Raw genomic sequence first — 12,225 nt, 5'->3', positions numbered from 1 at the left:
AAAAAATAAATAGAAGGCTTTAAATTAGACTATCTTTAGCTTCCGATCTTCAATTGTAAGTAAATAAATCGCAGCACTACACGCAACACCTGACCTAGTTGCAAACATAAACACGTTATAGGACCCTTCGAAGGCTGTCCCATTCTTCCTACAAGCTGGTTGGTGGGGCGTCGCCCGCGTGCTTCACTCAAACCAGTTGACTTCGTACTACCGGCCACGACGCACTCGCCGTCTCAAATAACAAACAATTTGTGAATGAACCGAACAAATTAACGTAACTGTAGTGAGAAGTAAGAGTTATGGTAAAGTGAAACTGTTTCGACTAACGGTTTGTACAAGACGATATCGGAGTTCGTGATTAAATAAATGTAAGTAAACTCCATGACGCGACTAGGTACTACCACGACGCGCCAAACAAAATTTTATGTTGATGTTGACATCAATCTTTTCAAACTTTTAACTTCAGTTTGCACGTTTTCGATGATTCCTGTGTTATTGTTTTATATTAAACGTCATACAATGTCACTTTCACTTATAAACATCGCTAAGAGAATGGATTAGATGGACCTTGTGTTATCCGGGGTATCACCTTGAGTGTTTGCGTCCGAGCGGTTCGCATAGCTCCTCTCTGCAAGTGGTCGTAATACAAGCATACATGACATACATAGCATTATGTATGGTATGTACACACATACATACATAACACAGGTAATCAATAACTTATCTAAACCTAGAGAAACAATAGGCAATAACTTCGAACTTGTTGATTATTTTTAAATGCTTCGTGAGTAGATTATTGATGATAAATTAAAAGGATTCTCAGATTTTAACATAGGTGGGAATCGAGCTTTCTCAGTTTGATATAAACTATTAATTCAATATAACCTACCTAGTTACTGTTATTTGTTAGTGTTTAGAGAGTCACGTCACAGGTACTAGAATTGATTGTTGTTTTTAACTCCAAACATTCCCACACACTTATAGTACCTAATAGAGTAGTTTGAATCACATAGTTTATTTACTGTTGGTAGTTGTAAGTAGTTACCTAGATACAACAATAACATTGATACATAATCAGTACATAAGAACCTGCCTGAACGCACCTACCAGGCTACTACTTAAGAACAAAACATTTGTTTTCAAATTGCCATTTAACGTAGCTTACCTACCTTGTAACTTGATCATGATATTTGTACACATACCCACATTAAAAACAAAATTAAATGCTACAGTACCAAATGTCATTCAACACTCAATAACAAACACAATAAAATGATAAATATACGAAATAGATTTATCCATTTAACATTTGGGAGACAAAATAAGTCGACTTATTGGAGGTGAGAACTCTTTGCTTGCCAATTTATTTATCTATCTGTTCGATATATCGTAGCATACTGGATTATACATATATCTGCCTAAGTATGTACTGCAATGTCGACCACATACTGACATTAATATGGACCGTATACAAGCTTAATTAATTCATATGTAGCAGGTACAATCTTGATTAATTACACCCGAGTTTTTATTCTGCCATTGCATTGGTTACATGACAAGGATTTTGTCATATCGTTATGTTGTTCATTAGTGTACGATATTGTGATAGTTTTTATGTATATATATATTGTTAAAGATGTTTCCTTTATTGTAGTCATGTAGCTTACTGAAATCTGTTTGGAAAAACCATTTAAATCCGTTTCGTGGGTACTTTTTGTGTGAAAGAAAGAAACAGGTAACATTCGATTTAACCCGCTATAAACATAGTCTTTAGTTGGATGCTTACTCACTAAACACAGTATAGGTATTAATTAATTAGGTATTTTATACCTATGAACATTATGAACTGCTTCAGAAATAGATACCATTCAGTCCATTCTGATGCACAATTTGTTTTTTACTCTATCGTAACGTGTTCGCCTCAAGAATTGACCACTAACATTGATTCAAGGATAACATAATTTGACACGTACCTTTACACCCACACAAAGATTCAGACAGGTCTTAATAAGTATCAAGGTACAAATACAAACTAACAGATAATCTTTCTCATTAGATCTGTAGACTGTGGTTTCTATATCGAATATCATATTCATAACTGTCTTCTCTAGACTTTTGATCAGTTTGATAATGGCCGAATATGATAAACAATCTTAATTCAAAATCTCTACTTAGTACCTATATTGATCTACATGTACCTATTGATAGTAGTTCAATAGGACTCTCTCTATGAGTAGAGAGAGTCAATCATCAATAAGACCAAAAAGAAAATAATTACTTAGTTCACTAAGTTATTATTTATGGCAGTCGTAAGTGGGTAAAGTCATGAAGCAAATACAAAGTATTTGCGTGTTAACCTCACGCCTGTCTCCCATGGCAGGCAGAGATTATGGAATGCTAATTTCTACGATACTTACCTCTTAGAAAGAGTTATTTATGTAAAAGGCATGTCCTCCTCTATAAAAACATTGCTAGATAAATTAGTTATTATAAATCTTTTCCTTAAAATCTATAAACGGGTCTCTAAGTGATCGTGAGACAACAGGTCTATTAACGCCTTCGGCAACTGCGGTTACTAGCAAGGTTATCTCAATGCTAAGGTTAAGATCACATACACACATTAAACTTTTACTCTCATTAGAGAAACTAAGGCATGCATGCAAGTACTGTCCCACGTACGTGAGTAGATTGCTAACAATTGGATTTGGTGTAATCAACTTTCACTGTTTAGAGCTAAGTGAGGTTGATAGAAGTAGGGAATGCGTGTTAGGGACAGGGGCTTAAAAGTATGAAGTAATAGTTATTTTTGTGTGTTTGTATTTTACATATTTCATTATTTATAAAACATACCCTTAAATAGATGGGAATAAGTAGGTACATATCTTTATATGACATGTAACAACAAAGTATCTATCGCACCCTTAGAATGAAAGTGACTTAACTCAAAATTTCTGTAACATTCGATTTTATCATAAACTGGCGTTATAAAATATACTCTACAACCAAAGAACTAATCCATAAGAACTTGCAGTTTTTGGATTCGGTCACTTTCATTCTAAGGGTGCGCTATATGGTCGAAGCATGTAGGATTATTAAACAGTAATCTAATTTGACTAATTTTGTAAAATACATACAATAATTAGTAAGTAAGTATGACACAAAACACAGGAACTTATCGATCACACTAAAGAACAATCTATCATTTTAATAAATTAATGCACCTGCGTGTTACCCTTGCACGTGGCTTATTTTGGGGTGAAACGTATTTTTTAATGACCCTAGGGGAACGAAGAACAACAGAGTAACGGCCACGTATTCTTTTGTTAGTATAAAACAAAATAGTAAACGTGACTATGTGTATTTTTAGTTACTAATGCACGCCAGCAAATCAACCTACTCCTATCTGTGTTTATTCTATTTTTAACTTTATTGACCCCACGTTAAGGTACAATTCTTTTAAATAAGGGGTTTGATGTGTTCAAAATTAAAAAAAAAAACACGCACGTCGCGTGCGTTTCCGTCATAAAACTTCTTATAGGTGTCCTGCGTATTATTATTAAATAAATTACATCCAAATCCGTTCAGTAGTTTTTGCGTTTCAACTGTATTGGGTCTTTGCATGTTATAAAATGATTTAAGTTTTATGGTGTTCGCCCTATTCCTATGGCACCCTATTCCTTTAAGTCACGGCATCAAGACTGAACTGGTGGATAGATCGATTTCTCCAATTCCTTGTTTTTGTTAGAAGCACCCAAGCGAAACTGGGGCAGCCAGTCTGTTTGCTAAAAATTTAAACTAATATTTTTTCTAATAATATTCTTTGGTATCAATCCGCAGATTCGCGATGGGAATGGGAGGTGCAATGAACAGATGCGGCCGATGCATGAAGGTCTCGCTAATATGCATCAACGTAATCACTTTTGTAAGTATTCGTCAACAACAACCAATAATACTATAACCAATATACCAATAACCACTTTAAATTGATTTTTATAATGAAGATGAAGAGTCCTTTTGTGACTCGAAACTAGTAGAGCTTTTCTCTATTAATATACGTGAATAAATCGTGATTTTTTTAGTAAATTCAAATTGATTGGTCACATTGCACAGGGATCAATCTAACCTAAAAGCATGGTAAATTTAACAGTAGTAATCGCGACGTCGCCGCATCTACGCAAGCTGCTCATGATTAAGAGTCCCTCTGTGACTCGAAAGTAGTAGAGCTTTTCTCCAATAATTTACTTGAGTAAACCGTGATTTTTAGTTAATTTAGTATGTCTCATGATAGTTACTATAAAAATAAGACCATGGTCTTTTGTAGTATTTTGGGGATTGGTTAGTTTAGACAAAGAAACAAAAACATTAACATTTAAATGAGCTAGAGGTAACCTTAGATATTATCTCTGATTACTCCTTTCTGCTCCGAATGGAACATCCTAGCGATAAAATTAAGCAATATTTCAATTCAAACACATTAAGAGAACAACGACTATGAAGTAATTTAGATTCTATCTTAACATCAGACGGACATCCACCGGCATTTCTGAGGGAAAAAATGGCCGAAATAACAATAAAAACGTCGTTGATATTGAGTTAAAGGTCCGGTTACAAGTAGATGTCTGTTTAAGTGTCGATATAGGGCAGGGTTTCTTAAACTTTTTGCAGTCAGGGACCACTTTCACAATATAAATAATTCTATGGATCCCTATAAAAGAATATCTTAACATTAAGTAAAGAAAACAAGCGAATTAATATTGAAAAATCACTTTTATTAGTTGGTAGCAATAACGGCACTACTCATTTCTAATTTAAGTAGTCTGTTTTTAATTAACTCCTGTTTCGTGACTGTTTTTTAACTGACCTACTGCGGATCCCTAGTACACATGCTACGGACCTCCTAGTATCCTAGGACCCTTTAAGAAACCTTGATATAGAGTGTATATAGTGATATACCTAGATTTAGCTCATATAAAGATAGCACAGCTTTTAAAAACAAGTACACAAAGCAACGGTAATAAGTATACACCCAACATAACTATAACTATGCAATACCTTTACATGTGTGGGTAATTTTATAATAATGTGCATAAAAACAAACGTAATAGCCAAACGCCTATTACGCACACATTGGTAAATACTATAATTTTTGTGTCGGTATACGTATTTTTATAATTTAATACATGGGTAAGGTTAATAATATTTACAATCGATGATATCAATAAACATTTTCACTTGAACAGACGTAGTGCTCGTGGACGAGTGGTTAATGAACCGGTTTCAAACATCGTTTACGACAATGTGGGTTCGAATCTAGCCAAAAGTATTTATTTTCTTTATTTACTATGTTGTTTTTCTTTGTTTTGTTATGTTTTGTTTTTGTTTTCTGTATAATAAAATCAAAGTATGAATGAAATAGATTCTGAATAAAACAACATTATTTTTTATTGTAAATAATTTATTATTTATGTGTTATTATGTCCAATAAATAAAAAAACATGAAAAAATTGGATGAAAAAATATCGTGGTGCAATTATTTAATACAGACACGTTTAACATTCACAATCTATAGCAATTTAAATTTAATTAGGCTAATACGAGTGGTGAAATGAATCAACATGTTAAATGGAAAGAAATTATGACAATTTCCAACATCTTAACAATAACATCACTTCACCGTCTCCTTTAGACTTTCGATATTCCTAGTAATGGACAAAAAATCAAATTGCGATAACGTGTGTATGCAGTTATTATTAAAATTTGTTTTTGTTCACATTGCTAAACAATTATGAATGTTATGTCAGTATAAATAAGGTTTACAATTACTAAGTAAAATAAATTCAACTGATACATTTATGTTTCCACTAGTTAGAGTAATTCGTTCACTATAATCACTCCTGTTAGGCCGCCCACATTTCTACACCATTATATTTTACCCGCATCCAACTGATCTAATGTTTTAGTAAAATTACAACATTATTTTCTAAATTAAGATCAACCTAGCAGATTGTAATTGGTTTTGTTTCATCGATGAGCTATTATAGATTTGTAATTGTTATGTTCAGCGCTGACTTGCTGCAACGTAAAACAGCAGAATGAAGGTGATATCACAGATTGCAGCATAGGCGCGCGTTGTTACGCGTGTGGAGAAGAAAGCATTGGAAGTAATCCGAATCAACCTTGCGTTCGGGCACAATGCCGTGGTGGCTAAACGAAGAGTTTATCTCTGGATTTACTTATTTCACGTCGTTAGCGTGATTCTATATCCCATGTTTCCAGAATTTCCATATCAGCCGACCCATAACTGCATTTCTTATTTCTCCTCTGTGGATACAAAATAAATGAGTCAATTATATAATAATCATTTGGTCTATATGATAAAAATAACTTTGTATATTTAGATACTTAGGTTGTTATAAATACACTTATAAATAACTTGAGTTAAATTAATTAATTTATAAACATAAAACTCTAATAATAGATAAGCATAAAAAGTGAAGAACAAAGAATAAAATTAAAATAGTAATTTGTATAGGTAAAGAATACTCACCAATATTCTTAATCGCCTTACAATATTAAATAATTTATATGTTCTTCTTCCGCAAAACATCGACAATGTTATGTTTATATGTTTAACTTTAACTTTGTATGGATAGATATAAATTAAGTTAAACACGACTATGAGTTGTGGATAATTATTAATAAATACTCGTAGACTGACAACTAAGAATACAAACTTTTTATCATGTGGGTTGTGTGAGAAAAATATTGCGGATTGTCGGTAGTTACTTCATAAACGGGCCAAATAAAATAACCTGAGAGTTCCGTGGTTGCTTCAAACATTGTAAATTTTTACTTAGTTATTGAAACATTAGAAAATTTGCATTCAATAATGTTTAAAAAATATTACAAAAAGAACGCGATGCTGGGATCGAACCCGCATCTCATCAGTATATCCGCAAGCGATAACCATTGCGCCATACGTGCAATTGAAGGGACAATCTAAATATCGTATCTCATTCAATAACATAAAAAACGATGAGAAGATATTATATTTATATGGGTATAATTTTGTAACTCGATCGTTCATTATTTGATTTATTCAATGTTTGTTACGTATTGTTTTTATGTTTACCCTTGTTTTTATTTATATTTCTTTAATGAATTAATACGTATACCCTCACGAAAATGATATTTAGTATAAGTGTATGCGTGATGAAACTGTGTGCGTAATAGGCGTTTGGCTATTACGTTTGTTTTTATGCACATTACTATAAAATTACCCACACATGTAAAGGTATTGCATAGCTATAGTTATGTTGGCTGTATACCGATTAATGTTGCTCGGTGTACATACATATTTACCTATTTGATACAAAACTCAAAAAGTCCAGACACATAATTAAAATAGGTGATCATACGTTGACTACACACACACTAGTAAGTTTTTATTTGTTACTAGCTTTTGCCCGCGACTTCGTTCGCGTGGAATAGTGACTTCCGGCAAATTTTTGGTTTTAACCACATAGTTTCCGATTTCGCGGAATCTCTTCAAAAATGAGATGTAGAAGATATTCTAGGGAATTCTTCAAAAATAACATAATGAGCTCTGCGTTTGAATTTAATAGATGTATACTCACTTAGGGCATTGAAAAAAATAGTTTAAAAACGGACTTAAACTAAAGAAATATTATAATCTTTCCGAACTTAAGATGAAAACTAACTTAAAACTAAAGAAAGCTACGAATTACGAATTTATAACAATTAAAAAAGAAATTATATTACAACCTATCCTCTATGCTATAATAACCTAGCTTAAACTAAATAATTTAAAAGAAACGACTTAAATCTAATCTATCTAATTAATTAATGAATTAGACTTACAATGTTATTAAAAAAACTAACTACAGTAACTACTAATAATCGATATCAAACTAAACCTACGTTAAATAATTTAACCAGAAAACCAGGAAAACCCAACAAATAAACTTATTAATTGACAAATACAACGAAACCAATTTATTTAGAATATACGAAACAGCAGGACCACTACAGACAAATAATCATACGACTGATAATACAATTTTTCTACGATAGTTCCGAAGCGCTCGGCCGATACCCTACCAAATGAATGTAACGAAACCATAGCGCGATCTATTTCGATCCCAACGCCATCTATGGAGGATAAAGACAACTTGGATTATTTATTTATACTCTTAGTACTATTGTAAGTCTAATTCTAAACTATATCTGTACCAAATTTCAACCAAATCCGTCAAATAGTTGCGGAGATTAATGTTATAAGCATAGAATAGTGTTCGACGTGATTCTTTAATTTGACATAACTTTTTTATTTATGAACCGATTGACATGAAACAAACACTAAATGTAAATTGAAGCATACCACAATATATTCGTGAAAACCGCATCCAACTCGGATCAGCCGTTTCTGAGATTAGCGCGCATAGACACACAGACACACAGACAAACAGACAAACAGACAAACAGACAAAAAAAAAGTTAATTACATTTTTGGGTTCGACATCGACATAACAATAACCCCTGCTATTTTTGTTATTTTTATTTTCAATGTACAGACAGCACTTTTCTACGATTTTATTATATGTATAGATGTGTGATGACCACATAATCATAACATAGACTTAGTCGTCCTAGGTACTGCGCATCCGCAGCATGTCTTCAATGTCATAGTATGAATGCATGGGTGACCTTTAATGCGTGACTTAAGTTGTTGTTTGATGCCATTTACATCAATCAAATACCTTTAATGCATAGATTACCTGTATAAGTTGTACATCACGCTAATGTAATCAACATTACAATCGCGTTTATTGATTTATTTTGGTGCATTAATATTGTTGTTGTGTTCTTTTTTAGATCACTTTTTGGTAGATAATAATCATTTTAAAATGATTACAATAAGATAATGTTATACTTTTTTCTAATTTGTTACAACCTCCTTACTTATTTTTATAGTTGTGCAACGATTACGTACGGCCAGTACGTAATCAATTTGTTGCAAAAAATATTTAGATGCCATATAACATTTTTTTTATTACTTTTTTTTGTACGTAAACGGCATCTTACTAATATTTTCACAAAAATCGGCTAGCCTTTAAAATAAATAATAAAATGCAAACTCTTTTTAAAACATTACAAAATATAAAAATATATATTTTAATATTATAATTAAATTCTGGTAAGGAATATGCACGAGTAATTACCGTCGTGGACTAGTTGGTTTGTAATCATTTCTACTAATTTCATCATGCATCTAATATTATCTTTCATTTCGAATTCCAGCTTGGCGGTGTAATCGGATTGGCAGTCGGCCTGTGGATATGGATATCCCGGTCCTTCTCCAGCACACTGATGAGCAACAACATGTTCATAGCATCAGTGGTGGTAGTGGTGGCCATGGGAGCTGCCCTCATGGTGCTGTCCATCCTCGGCTGCTGCGGAGCCGCTAAGGAGGTCAAATGTATGCTACTCACGGTGCGTTTGTATTGGTACGGGTCGGAGTGATTAGATAACAATGATGAGCTAAGAAGTGCATAGTTAGGATTACTTGGAAAAAATATTGAGAGCGTCTAGTTAAAGAAGAGATGTAGTTAGAACTGCTCGGAACTGAGGTAGTATGATTTTTATTAATTGTTAGCTAGTTTTATACAACCTCTTTGGTAGCCACATAGGCACACAACTGTCAATAACTGGCTACATGACGTCAAAAAATTGACGGATGCCAAATGTTTGTAAAAAAATATTTGCTTCTTTTTTTTGTTATTATGGCATTTGTCATTTTATACCAGCCAGCTACACATCAGCAAAAAAATAATAAACCTCCTTATGAGTTGAATCTCTTTGTTCGACTGATCGTGGATCACAGGGTTTACTGGAAAGCATGAGATCGAACCTCGTGACTTCAGATTACCTACATAGTAGAGGATCCGATTGAACATCGACCTTCACCGATCTTTTCAATGGATAAAAAATATTCGATACGGATTTTAGACCAACAAAAGCTCTGTCCATAATATTGGTAACCTATAACCACTGACTCAACTTTTTATTTTAAAATTTCAGTATTACATCCTGGTATTTATAATCTTCGTGGTGATGCTGATTGGCGGGATCCTGCAGTTTGTCTTCCGAGAGAAGGTGATGACAACACTAGACCGGGAGTTGTACGCATCCATACCATACTATGGAGTCAGGCACGAGTACACCAAGTCCTGGGATGACACGCAGACGTACCTCCAGTGTTGTGGCGTCAAAGGGTACAAGGATTGGAACGATAATGTGCCAGAGAGCTGTTGCCGAGAAGTGTATCCCGGAAAGGTGGGTTCCTATATTTATGTAACTAGCTACTTCCGCGCGGTTTCACCCGCTCTGCTCGGTTCCTATTGATCGTAGCGTGATGATTTATAGCCTATAACCTTCCTCGATAAATGCGCTATCCAACACAAAAAGAATTATTGAAATCGGACCAGTAGTTCCTGAGATTAGCGCGTTCAAACAAACAAACTTTTCAGCTTTATAATATTATTATATATTATATAGTAAGTATAGATTACAGAAAAAAATACTAGGACTAGACTAGACATTCACACATGATTTATGAGACCGTAGCATGCTGCCCTAATCGGGTTTCATGTTAAAACTAATCTGCTTATGTCTGTAATGTAATGGTAATCTGCTAATATGTATGTACACATGAATGCAATAAATTATTTGAGTTTGAGTTTGACTCTACTCGTAAGGCGAACCCCTGTTCGTCATCGGTTTTAGCACGTTTCTATTTACTGACGAATATAGACATGGCCTTTTAATATCTTGACTGTAGGTATGTAAATGAGACACAATAAAAAATACATTATGTCTCGTGTCAATCTATGTTCCGACCATACCATGGATTAATAGCACATTTTAGGTACAGGTTAGTCTTCAGTTAAGATTAGGATTAGTCTAAACTGTAGTTCTATGTAAAATATTTAAATAAGGCTGATACTGCTAACACGTGTCACTAAGTCTGTTGATGAGGATGCTGAGGATGGAAAAAGTTTCGTTCAAAATGAGATCCTACGTATACGTAATAAGCTTTATATTCGCTCACTTTTTGAAACTGTCGTTTTAAAGTAAGTTTATATGAATGTTTCAGAGGATGGACTGCAAAGCGTCTCCGAACCCGACCACAATGTATGTGGAGGGTTGCCTCACCAAGGTGACAGACTTCTTGAGGGAAGACGCCGTGTACGTTGGTACTGTCGCTGTCATCATTGCTTTGATAATGGTAAATATTTTGTTTATTTTCACTTTAACTTAAATAAAGCATCGCACGTTTTAGTTCCCTTCTTGGCAAGACAGAGATGCACTTATTAAAATAGAGTACTCACTCGTCACTAGTTTATGATTATATTATAGCCTGAATTAGGGAGGATATACATACACTTGTGATCCCTGACAGACATTGCACTATCAACTGTGGACTGCCTGGTTTACCGGAGCTCCGGTTCAAAAAGCAGGAATAGTAACGGGGTGGTTTTTAGTCAGTAAGAGTCTAATACAGCCTCTCGTCTCGCCCAAACCGGAAGAAGTCAATAGATGATTTTCCCCTCCATAAAAAAAAAAAAGTCTTTTCCAATAGAAAACTGTTGCTCTACTGATACTGATTTCAGGCGTTTTCACCGAAAATCGTAATTCTCCTTTGCCCAACCCAAAACAGAAACAGAATCTCTTTGCTCAGCAGTTCCTTTGACTTTGATCAAGATTTTAATTTTACAATCTGTTAATTCCAGATATTGGCCCTGATACTATCATGCGGATTGTTCGTGAAGATAGAGTGACGACGTGGTGACGACACGAGGTGATGACTTGTAAGGAATCGAGTATTCATTGTATGATTATGAATGTGTAGCCATTTGTGATTTGATTTGATCGTGTGCCTTCGGACTTTTCTATTTATTTATAAAAAATAATTAAAAACGTATTTTTGCAATAAAATTGTGATTGCAGCTATTTCAAGTTCTTTTTTTTATTTATTTGCTCATGGCATTTAGTAGTAAGCTGGGTAACGTGTCGTGAAAGAAAAGATAATTATGTCAGGTGTTATGTTTTTATAAAAAATAAATCATACAAAAAAAATATAAACAAAAACATTGATTCGACGTAAAAAAGTTACAGATGATAGTGAATTCAATTAAAAATACT

The 12,225-nt window shown here is 33.7% G+C and overlaps 1 protein-coding gene across 4 annotated transcripts; it reads left to right on the top strand.

Moving 5' to 3' along the window:
- The first annotated feature begins 178 nt into the window (after positions 1 to 178).
- On the top strand, positions 179 to 12,033 carry LOC118263450 (tetraspanin-9). Of its 4 annotated transcripts, none has more exons than XM_035575458.2 (6): positions 179 to 368; positions 3,838 to 3,922; positions 9,322 to 9,513; positions 10,102 to 10,356; positions 11,177 to 11,308; positions 11,814 to 12,033. In XM_035575458.2, exons 2-6 carry the CDS (start codon positions 3,845 to 3,847, stop codon positions 11,859 to 11,861), a joined length of 705 nt encoding a protein of 234 aa, XP_035431351.2. In that variant the 5' UTR covers positions 179 to 368; positions 3,838 to 3,844; the 3' UTR covers positions 11,862 to 12,033. The 4 variants fall into 4 exon arrangements, with proteins under 4 accessions (XP_035431351.2, XP_035431350.2, XP_035431352.2 ...); XM_035575457.2 differs by lacking the exon at positions 179 to 368 and adding an exon at positions 1,230 to 1,340; XM_035575459.2 differs by lacking the exon at positions 179 to 368 and adding an exon at positions 1,367 to 1,498.
- Positions 12,034 to 12,225: the final 192 nt, after the last annotated feature.

Source organism: Spodoptera frugiperda, chromosome 27 (assembly GCF_023101765.2).
Source record: "Spodoptera frugiperda isolate SF20-4 chromosome 27, AGI-APGP_CSIRO_Sfru_2.0, whole genome shotgun sequence".
In the NCBI taxonomy this organism is placed as follows: domain Eukaryota; kingdom Metazoa; phylum Arthropoda; class Insecta; order Lepidoptera; family Noctuidae; genus Spodoptera; species Spodoptera frugiperda.
This window is presented reverse-complemented; position numbering and strand designations above follow the sequence as displayed.

What these genes read in the sequence shown, in the direction of transcription:
- LOC118263450 (XM_035575457.2), top strand. Translation starts at nt 1,273, where the DNA reads ATGATAAATATACGAAATAGATTTATCCATTTAACATTTGGGAGACAA. An exon ending in AATAAGTCGACTTATTGGAG is followed by an intron (nt 1,341 to 3,837) that starts GTGAGAACTCTT and finishes ATCAATCCGCAG; the next exon opens with ATTCGCGATGGGAATGGGAG. An exon ending in GAGAAGTGTATCCCGGAAAG is followed by an intron (nt 10,357 to 11,176) that starts GTGGGTTCCTAT and finishes TGAATGTTTCAG; the next exon opens with AGGATGGACTGCAAAGCGTC.